Source organism: Saccostrea cucullata, unplaced genomic scaffold, assembly GCF_032062105.1.
Source record: "Saccostrea cucullata isolate Sc308-1 unplaced genomic scaffold, CSIRO_AGI_Scuc_v1 ctg468, whole genome shotgun sequence".
NCBI lineage: Eukaryota > Metazoa > Mollusca > Bivalvia > Ostreida > Ostreidae > Saccostrea > Saccostrea cuccullata.
In genome coordinates this window covers 125,492-140,785 of record NW_026926068.1, presented here as the reverse complement: position 1 = coordinate 140,785, position 15,294 = coordinate 125,492, and the positions used below count along the sequence as shown (strand labels likewise).

At 31.7% G+C, this 15,294-nt stretch overlaps 1 protein-coding gene across 2 annotated transcripts; it reads left to right on the top strand.

The window, feature by feature from the left end:
* Window positions 1-15,276, top strand: LOC134270664 (uncharacterized). Of its 2 annotated transcripts, XR_009992862.1 has the most exons (13): window positions 1-1,326; window positions 4,549-4,779; window positions 5,189-5,233; window positions 6,982-7,071; window positions 8,708-9,388; window positions 9,523-9,644; window positions 9,748-9,839; window positions 10,057-10,097; window positions 10,217-10,375; window positions 10,482-10,598; window positions 10,871-11,497; window positions 11,672-13,177; window positions 13,332-15,276. XR_009992862.1 is itself a non-coding variant. In XM_062752899.1 (12 exons), exons 1-12 carry the CDS (start codon window positions 745-747, stop codon window positions 11,726-11,728), a joined length of 2,844 nt encoding a protein of 947 aa, XP_062608883.1. In that variant the 5' UTR covers window positions 1-744; the 3' UTR covers window positions 11,729-15,276. The 2 variants fall into 2 exon arrangements, 1 of the variants encoding a protein (XP_062608883.1); XM_062752899.1 differs by having other exon boundaries at window positions 11,672-15,276.
* Window positions 15,277-15,294: the final 18 nt, after the last annotated feature.

Here is a 15,294-nt window from a genome sequence, read left to right as displayed (position 1 = left end):
ACCCAGAAAAACTTCGCTATATCCGTGAATTCGCTATCAAACCTGTTCGGATTGGCTAACATCTTTGATATAAATAAAAAAAAGATGACTCGGATATTTTACAAGTTTGAATAAATAGTCTATAAGATATGAATTCTTTTGTCTTAAACAATGAAATATGTTCAAATCAGATGGGAATGCACTATATCTTTATTTAGACCTTCCAACCCGAGAGGTGAAGAGACTTAGAATGCATTGAAAATAAACATCCATTTAGATAAAGATTTTTCGACATGTGTTGACCTGACCAGCTTCATTCTTGCTGTTTTGCTGGACTGAAACATTAATGATGTATTCGAAATTGGTGAATTGTTATGTAACATGTAATGCATAATGTGATAGACATCGAGACCTTTGCTCTTGCATGTTTGGGTGTTTATAATATGTTTCTATTAATACCATCCAATTGTGAGTTGCAAACCGTGAGAATTTTCCAAGGTCGAGTTATCAGAATTTTACTGAACTAATCACATTAATTGACCAAAAAGTCTTAACTAAATCTAGTACAGTTGTTAAACGCCATGACGTTAGGCAGCAACAGATCGTTTTTTGTGAGATGCAAACTATGATCCATCATTTAAAATACTATTGGCTCATTATCAATACCTTACAACTTGCTTATATATCTGCTTTTAAGGATTAATATGCACATTCATATGTGTATATATTCATGAAAGTAAATTTCACGCGTAATTCCACGATGATATGGAAGAAGAACGTTTTTTTCCACCCTCTGAAAAATGGCAGAAAAAATTATGTACTCAGTTTTCAATTGAGCACAAATTAACACCGGATTTATATCAAAGTAAGGAAGAGCCATTAGGTACACCAACCAGTTTTCGTCAAGTCCAAGGAGATGGAAATTGTTTATTTCGTGCCCTTGCTTATGCCATCTCGGGCGATGAGGAGAATCAAAGAAATTTCAGATCGCTAATCGTGTCTCATTTGCCTGAGAGTGAATCGTGGGTTTTACAAAATGAAACGGCAGACAAATATCTTGAACGAACTAAAATGTCGGAAGATAAAAAATGGGGTACTGAGGTGGAACTTTATACAGCTGCATCTCTGTTTAGAACTCGGATATTTGTATATTCAAAATATGGACCATATTACAAATGGCTAGTATTTAAACCCTTGAATGACAAAACTATCTATACGCATGATTCCATCTATCTGTACCACAGAAGCGAGTGTCATTATGACGTCGTAACAACTGTTAGTGGAAGGATTTCAAGACATGAATCTCATAGTGGAGTGTTAGTTATCCCAGAAGATGTTTCGATTCAGGTATTTTGAATTTTGATGGCTTATTAAAGTATATCACTGTGCTATTAAACTAATTGATGGTAATTCGATCCCTGTATAATAGTAAGAGTCAGTGATTTAGCATGTAATAAAAGGGAAAAGTTTAGGGAAAATTAGGAGAATGTTTTCAGTACTTGTTATTCAATACACAACATAAAATACCTTTATAATTCGGAAAAAGACATAAAGCTTGAATGTATTTTCTTTAATAAATTATTTTTAGAAAAATAAAGAAAAAAGTGAAACAGACAGTACGGAATTGACATTCTTCCGAACTTGCAATTTCTTTTCCTTAAGATTATTCTCTTGAGAATTTTTAAATTGTAGGGTTTTTCCAACTAAATTCATTTATAAAAATAAATTTAAATTTATTTTCTGTTAACTAGTCTAAAATATGTTTAGTGACATAAATAAAAATATACTCCAATGCATAGAGAAAAAAATGATTTAAATCAGATTTCCTTTCCCATAAATATATAATGAAATGGAAAATGCGGTATGATGCATATCCAACATGTTCAAATTGTTGTCCCCCGCTTGAAAAGTGGGGGATATTAATTTGGGTTTGTCCGTCCGTCCGTCCGTCTTTCTGTCTGTCTGTAACGCTTTCGTTTCCACACGATATCTCGAGAACCCTTTGAGCTATCGCAATGAAATTTTACATAATAACTCCCTGTGGCCTAATGAAGACCCCTATTGATTTTAAGGTCAAAAGGTCAAAGTTCAAGGTCGTAAATTTATACATTCTGTCTGTGTGTAACACTATCATTTCCGGGCGATATTTCAAGAAGATTTTGAGCTTATGCAATATAATTTTATACCAAAACTCCCTAGGACCTCTTTCACCCCTCTCAAAGTGCCCCGCCCCATTTGTTTTATTAGTATTTATAGTATTACATGTTGCTATTTTTAGCACAGGGGCATGAGGAGAGTTATTGCGTATAAAACAGGTTCTCGGCGGACTTTATGTTCTTTTTACATCTATTAGAACTGTTTAATAAAGGCTAAATAAATCAAACACCATGGATTGTGTAAAATTTTGAGAATACCGAACATGAATATATACATGTGTGTGACTCCAGTTCCGCATGTACTTCATTTCATGTAAAGCGATTCCGTGGTCTAGTGGTATGTCTCTCGCTTCACATGTGAGAGGTCGCGGGATAGCATCTCGGTCGATCCTTTTTTTTTTTTTTTTTTTACTTTTCTTTTTTTTTTTTTTACTAAATGATAGTATTCAGCATGTGAAATGAAAAATTTATGAGGTTATAAAATCATCATTACAGTGTGATAAATATTCCATATAAAAAGAATCTTCTATACACATAATAAAGAATAAGCAATCAAATCTTTATATGCATATTGACATACATGTAGTTTAGTTGCTTCAGTATACATGTATACTTATTATTCTACAAATTCAGTCCGGGGGATCCGACTTTTTCCCTAAGCGGGGGACACAAATTCTCTGAATTAGCTTGTTCCTTATCTAATGGGACTTCATTTCAATCAGTCTTGAATTAATCACTTGCCTATTGGCCAACCTTTTCAAAGCTGATTGGTTGATAGGCTGAGTGAAAACAAAGAAGCCGTGCTACAAAAATACAGTAGGCGGGGCTTTTAACTGCATTTCCGTACATTGATATCGTGTTTATTGAGGTTGTGAGGGTGTGTGTGTTTTGTTTTACGCATCTTTCAAAATAAAGAACATTAAGAACTAATTTCAGCACAGAGCTATAAACTACTAGCATACATGTATATTTCCTTGGCATGGTATTTTTTAATAACTTCATTTTTTGTGCTATTTTACTGTTTGTCAAATTTCCTACCTAACACTTAGTTACATGTATATGTACATGCTTTCTTCAGCACCAAATAAGACGGCCAGTAAACGAAAAGCATATAATTATGTAAAAGGACGAAGCTCACTTGAATTAAAGGATTAACCTTCATCTGTAAAGGTTTTTTTCTTAAGGACAGATGATACAAATCAAAAAATGGATGCCTGGATTGGTATATATTTTTTGGTCTAATTTCATTGCAAATGATGCAAATAATAAATATCTAAAATAAGAGAAATTGTGAACCTTCTGTGATGTTCAAAAGCCTGTCCTTCTGAAACCACCCTTAATAAGCTATATAAAAATTTTTCACTTTAAATTCCATTTTTGTGCAAATTTGAATAAAAAATATGTGGTGAAACCTGATCATTTTGCTCATTTAAACATTACCTTGGTTGTTATTTTTAAATTATTTGACAAAGGGTTGTTTGTATCATCTGTTCTTAAATAGACACATAATTTCATATTAATTAAATATCATTTAAAACTTATAATAAGAATTTTTTATAGCATGTTGATATTAAATTAGGTGTATGGCGAGGTTATTTAAGAGAGTACTGTACAGGGGACTACTTTCACGGGTTGTAATTTTCACGTTTTTCTCTTCTTTGGCACAATCACGGTTTCTTGAATTCGCGGAAAAGTTTCCTCCCTTATCTATACCTATTGAAAACTTATTCACTGTTTCTTGAATTCACATTCATTAACACCGTGAATATAGCGGATATTAACACCGCGAGTTATTTTTCCCCTATACAGTATATCATCATTTGGTTTTTTTTTCAGAATCATTGGATGGAATAAGTTTGTATCGAAGCTTGATTAACTGAGGAATGCTGTACTCAAAGGGACTGTTTGATTGTTCCGACAGGAATAAAGTAGTCACGTCTGAGTCCCTATGATTTTAGCTTAATTAAGAACCCCGTCTGCTATAGGAATCATGTACACCTCTTTAAGTTAAGAAAGTCATATTTCCTAGCAAAATAGATTTAGAAAATTGTTGCCACCTATCCATAAAATTGTTTCAAGGTTTAAAGGGGGTTCATTATCTTTTTGCTTTGTCAAAAATTACAAAAATTAGACTAAAACATATCTGAGTTGAAAAGGCCCCCCTCACCCCCACCACACCCCCCCCTCTCCCTTACCCTCCCTTACTCACACACCCTCATATAGCATGTATAGTAAGATATTAATTCTGCGGTTGCATAAAACTAGTAGTTGCTTTAAAATTCCTTATGAAATGCATATGCCTAAATTTTTGTCAACATTCACACTAAAAACAACCTGTTTTTTAACAATAAAAAGTTAAAGCTTTAATTCAATGCTTGCATCTAAATAGACGTCTTCTTATTCATGTTTATAGGAACTAGATGATTCCGAAAACAGCATATGTGGAAAATCGATCGTGGAAGAACTTGGAGTTTCTCTCCAAGATCCACTCGGTACCTCTATCGAAAAAATAGATCAGACTAGGCATGTAAGTCCATCAGTCAACGTGAATGACCAGTCAGGGGACCTTTTAGGGACGTCTCTCATTGAGCAACCGGACGAAACTGCAACAAACATACACTGTCTACCGCCAGATCTACCTACGGTAATACGTTAAACGATCAAATACATGCAACTGAATTTCATTTATGGCAATTCAACTCTAAACTATGAAAAAAAAAATAGTGAAAGTCACTGGGAAGACTAGTAAATTTACTGTCCATACAATCACTACCTTAAAAGTAGTTTTACTAGGTATTGGGTCTATTTACTTCTATTATTAGTGAATCTAAGAATTCATAAGTAACTTTCACAAGGTATTTAAGCATCTTAACGACCACTACTCCACTTTTCACTATCTTAGCTAGTACACAGAGTGATTACTAATCACGAAGAACGCTTTACTAGGCACAATAGTTAAATCAACTAGATAATTCTCTTAGTGAACTAGGGACCATGCAGGCATGTCTTTTTCATGATATATTAAACATAAATTCAATTTTACTAAATTTCAGTCCACCATCCATTCTGGTAGTGATCTTTACAGCTTTAATAGTGACGTACGTATTAACGAATATGATTTTATTACTCTTGTTTATTTAGCGACATTATTTCATATGAATTCTCCATGTGAAGCATTTATACCTAAGGTTGGACAACTTCAACAAATTCAAAATCAAGATTATTATGCCCCCCTTCGAAGAAGGGAGGGCATATTGCTTTGCTGCTGTCTGTCGGTCGGTCTGTCGGTCTGTCGGTCCGTCGGTCTGTCGGTCCATTCAGTTTCCGTTCATTTTCTTCATAACCGTTGCCCATACTGAAATGAAATTTGGTATACAGATATATCACATGAATATCTAGGCCAAGTTCTGTTTTGGGTACGATCGCACCATTTTTGACAGAGTTATGCCCCTTGGACTTGGAAAAATTTCAATTATTTGCAGTTTCCGTTCATTTTCTTTGCAACCGTTGCACATACTGAATTCAAATTTGGTATACAGATATATCACATGAATATCTAGGCCAAGTTCTGTTTTAGGTACGATTGCACCATTTTTGACAGAGTTATGCCCCTTGGACTTGTAAAAATTTCAATTATTTGCAGTTTCCGCTCATTTTCTTTGCAACCGTTGCACATACTGAAATCAAATTTGGTATACAGATATATCACATGAATATCTAGTTTAAGTTCTGTTTTGGGTATGATCGCACCATTTTTGACAGAGTGATGCCCCTTGGAGTTTGAAAAAATTTCAATTATTTGCAGTTTCCGTTCATTTTCTTTGCAACCGTTGCACATGCTGAGATGAAATTTAAAATACAGATTAATCAGATGAATATCTAGGTCAAGTTCTGCTTTGGGTACAATCGTGCCATTTTTGATAGAGTTGTGCCCCCTTGGACTTGCAAAAAAATTCCAATTGGGGGGAGGGGGGCATAAGTGTTTTACAAACATCTCTTGTTGTCCTTTGAGACATTTCAAAAACACCATATGTTGTTATCCATCTTTTAAAATGCAGATGTAGTCCATGTTTAAACAATTAGGAACCATTTTAATATTTTGAAAAATTTAAATTGATTAAATTTCACAATATTTTACCTTTGAAAGATTTCAAATTACATGGTCTAATGTTTTCAATCCTTAAAAATACATTAATAGTTCTTGTTTTGATATTGTTTAGATGATTGAAATTTTTAAAGACAAAATTCTATTTCATATAGAAGATGAATAATTCGGTTATGTTTATTATCTTTGAAAAAGAATATTAATTACTGAGTAAATTAAATGTCATTTCAAAAGGTTATCAATTATTCAAAAGCCATTTGGCATCCTCTTTATGAAAAAAAAATATTTTCTAAAATGCCATTCAAGTTGAATTTGTAGTGGAGCTTAAGTTTCCATTTTTCCGCTTGTCACTTTTAATTCAAATTTACTGAAGTTAATTTTAGTGTATTCCTAGCAAAAGTTTTGATCAAAGGTACTCCAAAAAATGCCGAATTCTTCTATTATTTATATATTATAATGGTAGCAAAATTTATACTATTACCCCCAAAAGGATCGTATTTGACTGCACGATTTTTGCAATGAATAAGTGTGTCCGATCAGTGGTGAAGTCATCGTATCATTTTAGAACTTTATTGTTTTATGAAACTACCTTTGAATTTTTAGTGTGGGATTTTATAAATTAGCGTTTATATAGTCATTGTCATTGCATAAATTATTTTTAGCAAGAAAAAATTAACTGGATGTTTCAATGCATGACAAATTTACAAACTCACGCCATGTACATGCTCATTTCTTTTGAAGGAAGAAAATGATTTATCTTACACCGCCTTCAAAAAGAAATTGAGTAAATCCATGTCATCAACTCCAAGGAAAAAGTCGAAAATAATAGAAGTAAGTACTCAGGGGACGACCGTTTGATTATCTTATCTTATTTCTTATCCCATGGGTAAGATACATAAAGGCGGAAAGTTGGCATAACGTTTTGATTATTAATTCATAAACAAAAGAAAATAATTTTAATAATAAAGATAAAAAGAAGAAGTGCAAATTCGTGTGAGTCGTATTAGTACTCAAGAATTCCGATTGGTCAATGATTGTTAAGTAGTTACCCCTTCAGGAAATGGTTCCGCAGCAATAAACATGTTTTTTTTGTTTTAATTCATCATGGGAATAAAATGGATAAAGTCTATCGAAAATATGGAATCACTAACCTGCGCGTATTTCAACTGACATTTTTGTATGACAGGTGCTATTACATTTCAACCATTGGTCTTACATGCTATCAGTTAATGACGGTTCTCAAGGAAAAGTCAAATTCAACGATCAGTCGAATGGAAAAGCAAAATAATGTAATATAAGAGTGATATCGAGATGGAAATTTTATGACAAAACCGTAACACCTCAAAGATCATCAATAGAATGAATTTCCCTAATAAAAAAGGATTGATATTTTCAATGTAATTTTGGAAAGTAACTGTAAGAATGCATCACTCCCCACTATTTTTGTAAAAAAAATTACCTACCAATATATAGTTAGTTTTGTTTGTTAATTTAAAATTGGAATCTTATCATGTACCAATTCGTTACTTAAGACTGCACAAATGCAATGAACAGACCATGGCCTGTGGTCAACAATGTTTTAAAACTTCGAGAATTATTCAAATAATTTGCATTGCCTACTTTAAACTGCTTCAGGACATTTTGAACGCGTACACATCGATAATTAAACAAGGATTTCTAAATGTTTAACAATACCACAGGCACCTGACGTGTGGAAAGTAAACTAAAGAACGAACTGATAGTGTGAAATTATGTACAATACTCAAAAAGTTTTAAAAATGTCTACTGGCATTTTAGGTGAAATATATCTCTGATAAAAGAGATAATATTCCGAAGAAATTATACCAAGAAATACATTAAATTATTACCGATTGATAATAGGAGAAATCACATAGATATGATGATAAACATTTTGTATCGCATATTTTACTGATATTGTGACATAAAAAAGGTTTTGGTCTATTTATTTATCATATCAATTTTTTTTTTCTTCAAATCATGATTGATATAATATTCATTTCTGAAATCGTAAGCAACGGCTCATGCTTAAAACAATGTTCCATTTGAATCTTACAATTTAATGTTCGGATTTAAAATAAAATGATGAAACTGATAATATTAATTAAATTGTATAATTTTTAATGTCAACATGTCTGTATACCTGGATCATAAAGACTACGTTGCTCTATAAATGAATACGTATTAGTCTAACTGTTTTCCAATGTACACAAAGGAATGGAGTCAGAAAAGTATTTTAAATACAGCTATGTTTTTATTGTAATTCTTATGTGAAACAAAATGTAAAGCAAACATGATATTAGCAAAAAGTTAGCATACATCAGAAATCTACCTTCTTCATATTGAAAGTGTATCGTAAAAATAAAGCATGTCATTTTTTTTTCATAAATGTGATAATTCATTTTTAATTGAATGAATATTTTTATAATTTAAATTTTGCTTTTTAAAGAAAGAAGCGGATTCATCTCATAATCGACTTGAAACCAGCATTCTGAATTCAAGTTTCAAAGAGTCTTTGTCCAAAAAGTCTCCACGTAAACCAAAGAAAAGACAACAACACTCAAGGATGCTCCAAAAAGCCCTCGACACTGTAGAATCATGTATAAGGAAAGGACAGAACTGCAAGTTTCTTTGCCTGGAGGAATTTGACAAATCCGACATCACAGGGCTGAGGGAAAGTTTTTGGACAAAGACATTTGAAAACAGAGTGGAATGGTTTTACGATAAGATGTCAGAGGCATCAAAGAAACAGCATCAGCTATTTTTTACCACTTTAGGTGGTAAAAAAGTATGCGCCCAATGCTTCCGACTACTTCTCCACATGAGTAGAACATTTTTCTTTAAGTATCAAAGAAAGTTCACTCAAGGTCGCGTGTCCGCGGGAATAAGGAGAGCAAGAAAAATTGGGAAAAGCAGAGAAAATGCTATTCTATGGATGGACAACTATATTTATTTCCATACTGAGCAGATGCCAGATTCTCCAATTCGCCTGCTGCAGTATAAATATAGAAAAAGAATGGTATATGATGCCTACATAGAAGAAATGATGAATAGAGATGAAGTATCTGTGTCATTTTCCACCTTTCGAGAAATATGGAAAGAAGAATTTCCATACCTAAAAATAAAACAAGTAAGTTACACTTAATTTTGTACATGAATCTGAACATACATTCCAAAATGACTAGTAAATAGCCTTATTTTCTAGAGATTGAATCATTACAAAAATTTACAGTTTTTATATCAAGTATCATTGCGCAATTGCAGACAAACACATTCTCAATGTGTAGCACATGCTACACCATTGAAAAGGAAATGGAGGGTACACGGAATAGACAAAAGAGAGAGTATTTGAAGAAGATGATGAGAGTTCATAATGAGAGACAAATGTAAGTCATTCTCTAATAATTTATATTAAAATTCTGTGCATTATGAAAATGAATAATAAAAATTTGCTTTTGTGAATTCTCATCAGCATAATTATTTCTTTAGGAGGGAAAGACGATATTATTACAGCAAAAGAGAGAAAGCAAAGAATGCGCCAAAGAAACATATGAGTCTTATCATCGATGCAATGGATCAATGTAAGAAGAAATATTTATAATTTCTTATTTCATTTTTGTAATATTTTTTTTTTATTTAAATAATTATTTTGAGCCTAAAGAGATACATGTACATGTATGCATTAAATTCAAGACCCTAAAACAAAAGAATTGTTAGGAAAATTATCATACAATTTAAAAATCATCTATAGTTTTTTTTAAAAGAAAATATACAAATTTTATCTATATTTTGTTTCAGCAAAAACAAACATTCCACATTTTACTGGAAGAATGCAAAAGGTACTTTGTATTTCTGTTTGAAAAATATATTTAAATGATGCTTACAAATAATTATATAATTACAATTATACATAAAGGTAATTCCTAGTTAACAAATTCTTTCATAACTTCAAAAATAGGGCATAGATCCAACGGCACTTTTGAAGACCCATATTCAAGGAGTCATCAATCACGGCAAAGGGACATATACATACTATGTTGACATCAATGAGTACTCCCACGATGCGAATCTAGTAATGAATATCATACTGAAATCAGTATATGCATCAACGGACAAGGTAAGAATATAATAATATGTTTTAAAATCTAAAGAAAAAACATATTTTTGTAAACCTTAAATTGTAAAAGAAAAAAACCCATATCAATGTTTGGTTTACATTTTAGCATGGTCGATTACCAGAGATATTATACATTCAGGCAGACAACTGTGCTCGCGAAAACAAAAATAAATTTGTTCTTGCATTCTGTGAGCTGTTGGTGAAATTAAGAGTTTTTCATGAGGTATGTTCACGATACTGATAGTTTACATACTCCACATTATAATATCAATTAACAAGTGGTCTAAAGAACTGAATAATACTACCATTAAGATTTTACTATCGCTATTTAAGGTTACATTTTCTCTATTTTGGGATGCTTAGATAAATTACGTATAAGCATGAAACATATATGCTCATATTTTGCAAATGAAACAAGACTTGTAAAACCATACAGTTACAGATCAATGCTCGTTCATGTCAGTTTTGTTATTAAAGACTATAAATGTTTGTCAGGTACACTTGTCGTTCCTGTATGTAGGACATACCCATGAAGACATCGACGCAAGTTTCTCTGTTATTGCAGAGAAACTGCGTAAAGAGGATGCTGAAACTCTTCCTCAGCTACAGAAAATTTTAAATGGAGGTAGGAGGGTGCAAGGATTCTACGATATCAAGAACTGGATCGCCCCTTGCATCAACCAAATTCAACATCATTCAAAACCCCTCCATTTCAAATTTCAAAGTACTGAAAATTATGGCGCCAGCGTATATTACCGGGAAAACTGCCAGAGAGCTTGGAAAAACCTAACGACCAATGTTCTGTCTTCTTTACCGAAAGGACAACCCAGTATTCTTTTACCTCCAAATTTTAATAATATTAATATCGATGGATTAAGAAGCAACGTCGAAAAATATAAATTTCAGTTTTCAGACAAAGGTGCATACAACTGGTGGCTGAAATTTATTAATGAAATAAAGGAGACAATGGAATCCCAAGCCAAGTTAAGAATGTATGCAAAGAAGCAGGCAGTGTGGTTACTTCCACTCGTGAAAAATAAATCAAGAAGATATGAAGAGGAGATGGAGGAAGTGAATCCCGTTCTGATGGAGGCGCTTGACAGAGAATTAGATGAACATTTGGTAAATATACTGTACACATATTGTATTGTAATAACTTTGATCATTATCAATAAACCCTAAATTACTTCGTCTGTGAAACTAAAAGATACACTCTTATCTGATTTAGGCAAACAGAAATAAATTACTTATATTTTACTACTTTATTTAATATAATGCCTGTTCTTGCATTTTAAGGTTGTCGTGAAGGAAACGAAAAGTAAGAAGCAACAGAGAGTTCCGAGGAAATCTTGATGGCATTTAAGCGTGGTAAAGATAGTTATATTGTCCATAGCATCGTGAAAGAACAAATGCATGTTTTACATTATCTCTATATCAAATGCTGGAAAGGTTTTGAGAGAAATATTGTTTTTCAAATGAGTTGCAACAATGGCCCTTTTTATCGGATACAAATACTGCTAAAATTTCATGAACATATTTTTCACAAGATTTTTTTTCATGAGGCTAATGTTACGAAACGTAAGAGAGGTGCATACTTATATAATTCATTATCAGTTATGCATTATTCAAATAGATGGTACATTTGAAGATTTCTTTATAATGTATGACTGTATAAATTTAATGTCATAAGAATGCTATTTTCCTACTTTAAATCAATTTCTTAAGCGACGTTACTCTCAGTTCGGTCTTTACATTGTAAATACGTATTTTGTTATTGATTTTTATTGATTTTTCTTATTGTTTAAAAAACCTTGTATTTTAGCTCCTATTAAAGCGAAAATCTTTATGCTCAAGTTTGAGTAACATTACGCCATAAATGTATTTCTTTGGTATCTCTTTAATATATGAAATTTATTCCAGCATGCTTAAATACTTTCTCATTTCTGTTGGGTTTCTGTGTGATATTCAGAGTAACAATACTCTATAAATACCACTGGTCTTTGGTAAGGTAATGAAGAAAATAAAAGTACATGTATCAATACCCCAGTATTACTTTTCTTGTGTCTGTTTCAAATTTAGGGTAACATTACTGTTTTATCAGAGAATGCTATTTGTAAGATTGTTAATTTTTGCTTCTGATTTTAATTCATTTCTTAGGTAATAATATATGTTTAAAATTGTTACTCGTTGCTTATGATTTCGATTTATTTCTAAGTAATAATACATTTATTGTCTTAAGATGATGTACTATGTACTTTTGTTCTAAACATTAAGATGGTTATATATATTCTGTTAACTTTTGGTTGATATCTGTGGTACCCATCATAAAACAAATTACATTTGATAGGCTGTACTGAATTCTGTAATTTATTTGTAACAAAGTACTTATTTTTAGTCTAAATACATACGACATGTACTTTTTTTTGTGTTTATATAAAAGCATTTTTTTTTCAAAACACATGATACCATAATGTAACAAAATGCTGTAATGTTTGATATTCTGCTTTTGTCAATATTTGTAGGAAAGTTCCTCGATAATTATAAACGTACCTGGAATAATTCTTCAACAATACATGTTGAATTCATTGTAATTAACCATCGTATTTACATATTTCTTTTGTCTCGTCTTGAAGTAAAGGATATACGTTGTGTTTATTCAATGGAAATCTTACATTTTTAAACAGCAAACTTACACAGGTTTTGGAGGAATGTTACTCTGTAATTCTTTAACTATAATGTCATAAAGCATTTAAATTATAAATTTATATTTACATTGATTTTTGGTATGAAAACAATGTTAAGGTTGAAGGACTGTTACTCTGTCTTTCATAGTGTTATATTATATTGCAATTGTTTAGAGGAATTCTACTCTGCGCAATTTTTTTGTTGTAGTAGCGTCTCACAGCATTAATGCACTTCAATGTTGAAATTAAGTCTGCATCAAAACAATTGTAAGGTTGAAGGAATGTTACTCTGTCAAGTTTGTATGACTTTAGATCTTGTAACATTAATGCACTTCAATGTTGAATTTAAGTCTGTATAAAACCAATTGTAAGGCTGGAAGAATGTTACTCTGTCCAATTTGTATGACTTTAAGATCTTAAAGCGTTAATGTACTTCAATGTTGATATTAGGTTTGGTTAAAAATTATTTTAAAGATGGAGGAATGTTACTCTGTCCAATTTGTGTGACTTTAAGATCTTAAAGCGTTAATGTACTTCAATGTTGATATTAAGTCTGGTTATAAACGATTTTAAAGATGGAGGAATGTTACTCTGTCCAGTTTGTATGACTTAAAGATCTTAAAGCATTAATTGATGTACTTCAATGATGAAATTAAGTCTGGGTATAAAAAATCGTAAGGTTGGAGGAATGTTACTCTGTCCAGTTATACAGGTTGACTGATTGATCTTAAAGCATTAATATACTTCAATGTTGTAATTAAGTCTGGGTATAAACAATTGTAAGGTTGGAGGAATGTTACTCTGTCCAATTTGTATGACTGTAAGATCTTAAAGCATTAATGTACTTCAATGTTGATATTAGGTTTGGTTATAAATTATTTTAAAGATGGAGGAATGTTACTCTGTCCAATTTGTGTGACTTTAAGATCTTCAAGCATTAATGTAGTTCAGTATTGAATTTACGTCTCTGGATATAAACAATTGTAAGGTTGGAGGAATGTTACTCTGTCCAGTTGTATAACTTTAAGACCTTAAAGCCCTAATGTGTTTCAATGTTTAAGTCCAAATATAAGCATTTGTAAGGTTGGAGGAATGTTACTCTGTCAAGTTTGTGTGACTGTTAGATATTAAAACATTAATGCACTACAGTGTTGAGATTTAGCCTTGAAAAAACGATGTTAAGATCTATAGGAATGTTACTCTGTATTTGGTACAACTGTAAGGCATAAAGTATTATATTATATTTGTTTGGCGGTATATTACTCTGTGTAATTTGTTTAACCGTACAGACTTCAAGCGTTAATGTAATTCAATGTTGAGATTTAGTCTTGACAAAAACGAGACTTAAATTTGGAGGGATATTAATCTGTCTTTGGTAGAACTGTAACGTCAATAAGTATTATATAGTATTTGTTTGGAGGAATGTTACTCTGTGTAATTTTAAATTTTTTTGTAAGGTCTTACACAATTAATGTTCTTCAATGTTGAATTTATGAAAGGTTGGAGGAATGTTACTCTGTGTAATTTTAATTTCTTTGTAAGGTCTTGCACAATTAATGTACTTCAATGTTGAAATTATGAAAGGTTGGAGGAATGTTACTCTGTTCAATTTGTGGGACTTTAAGATCTTAAAGTATCAATGTACTTCAATTTTGAAATTCATTCTGGATATATATTTTGTAAGTTTTCTTTGTGAGAAATTGTAAGTTTGGAGGAATGTTACTCTGTCCAGTATGACTTCGAGATCTTAAAGTATTAATGTACTTAATGTCGAAATTAAATCTTGGCTTGAACGATCTAAAGATGTAGAGGAATGTTACTCCTGTATTTGTTTACGAACCTAAGCATACACCATTTCTAGTGCACCTTTGTTGATATTGACTTTCTTCACTGTCTCGAGATGCCTATGATAGTAGGAGAAATCGGAGTAATCATGATTTTAAAGATTCATCACATTATACTTGTATTAATAATTCAATTTTCATTGAAGATGATTAGCGATGTAATTGAGGAATGTTACTCTGACTATTCACAAAAATAAAAGTCAAAATACCAAGTTGTATTGATAGCAAACATTTTTGATTTTTTTATCATATACAGACCTAGTGTGAAATACTCTTTGTAGGTAATTTGACTTAAGAATAAGTCAAACCCAACCGAAAACCCATAAAAGAGACTAATATTTCAGTCTCTTTTTATTCTGCTGTCCCTTATATATATATATATATTTAAAGC

Excerpts from the sequence above, each read along its gene's own strand:
- LOC134270664 (XM_062752899.1), top strand. The coding sequence starts at position 745 with ATGGAAGAAGAACGTTTTTTTCCACCCTCTGAAAAATGGCAGAAAAAA. Across the intron at positions 5,234-6,981 it reads TTTACAGCTTTAATAGTGAC|GAAGAAAATGATTTATCTTA; the intron begins GTACGTATTAAC and ends TTTCTTTTGAAG. Across the intron at positions 10,376-10,481 it reads TATATGCATCAACGGACAAG|CATGGTCGATTACCAGAGAT; the intron begins GTAAGAATATAA and ends TTTACATTTTAG.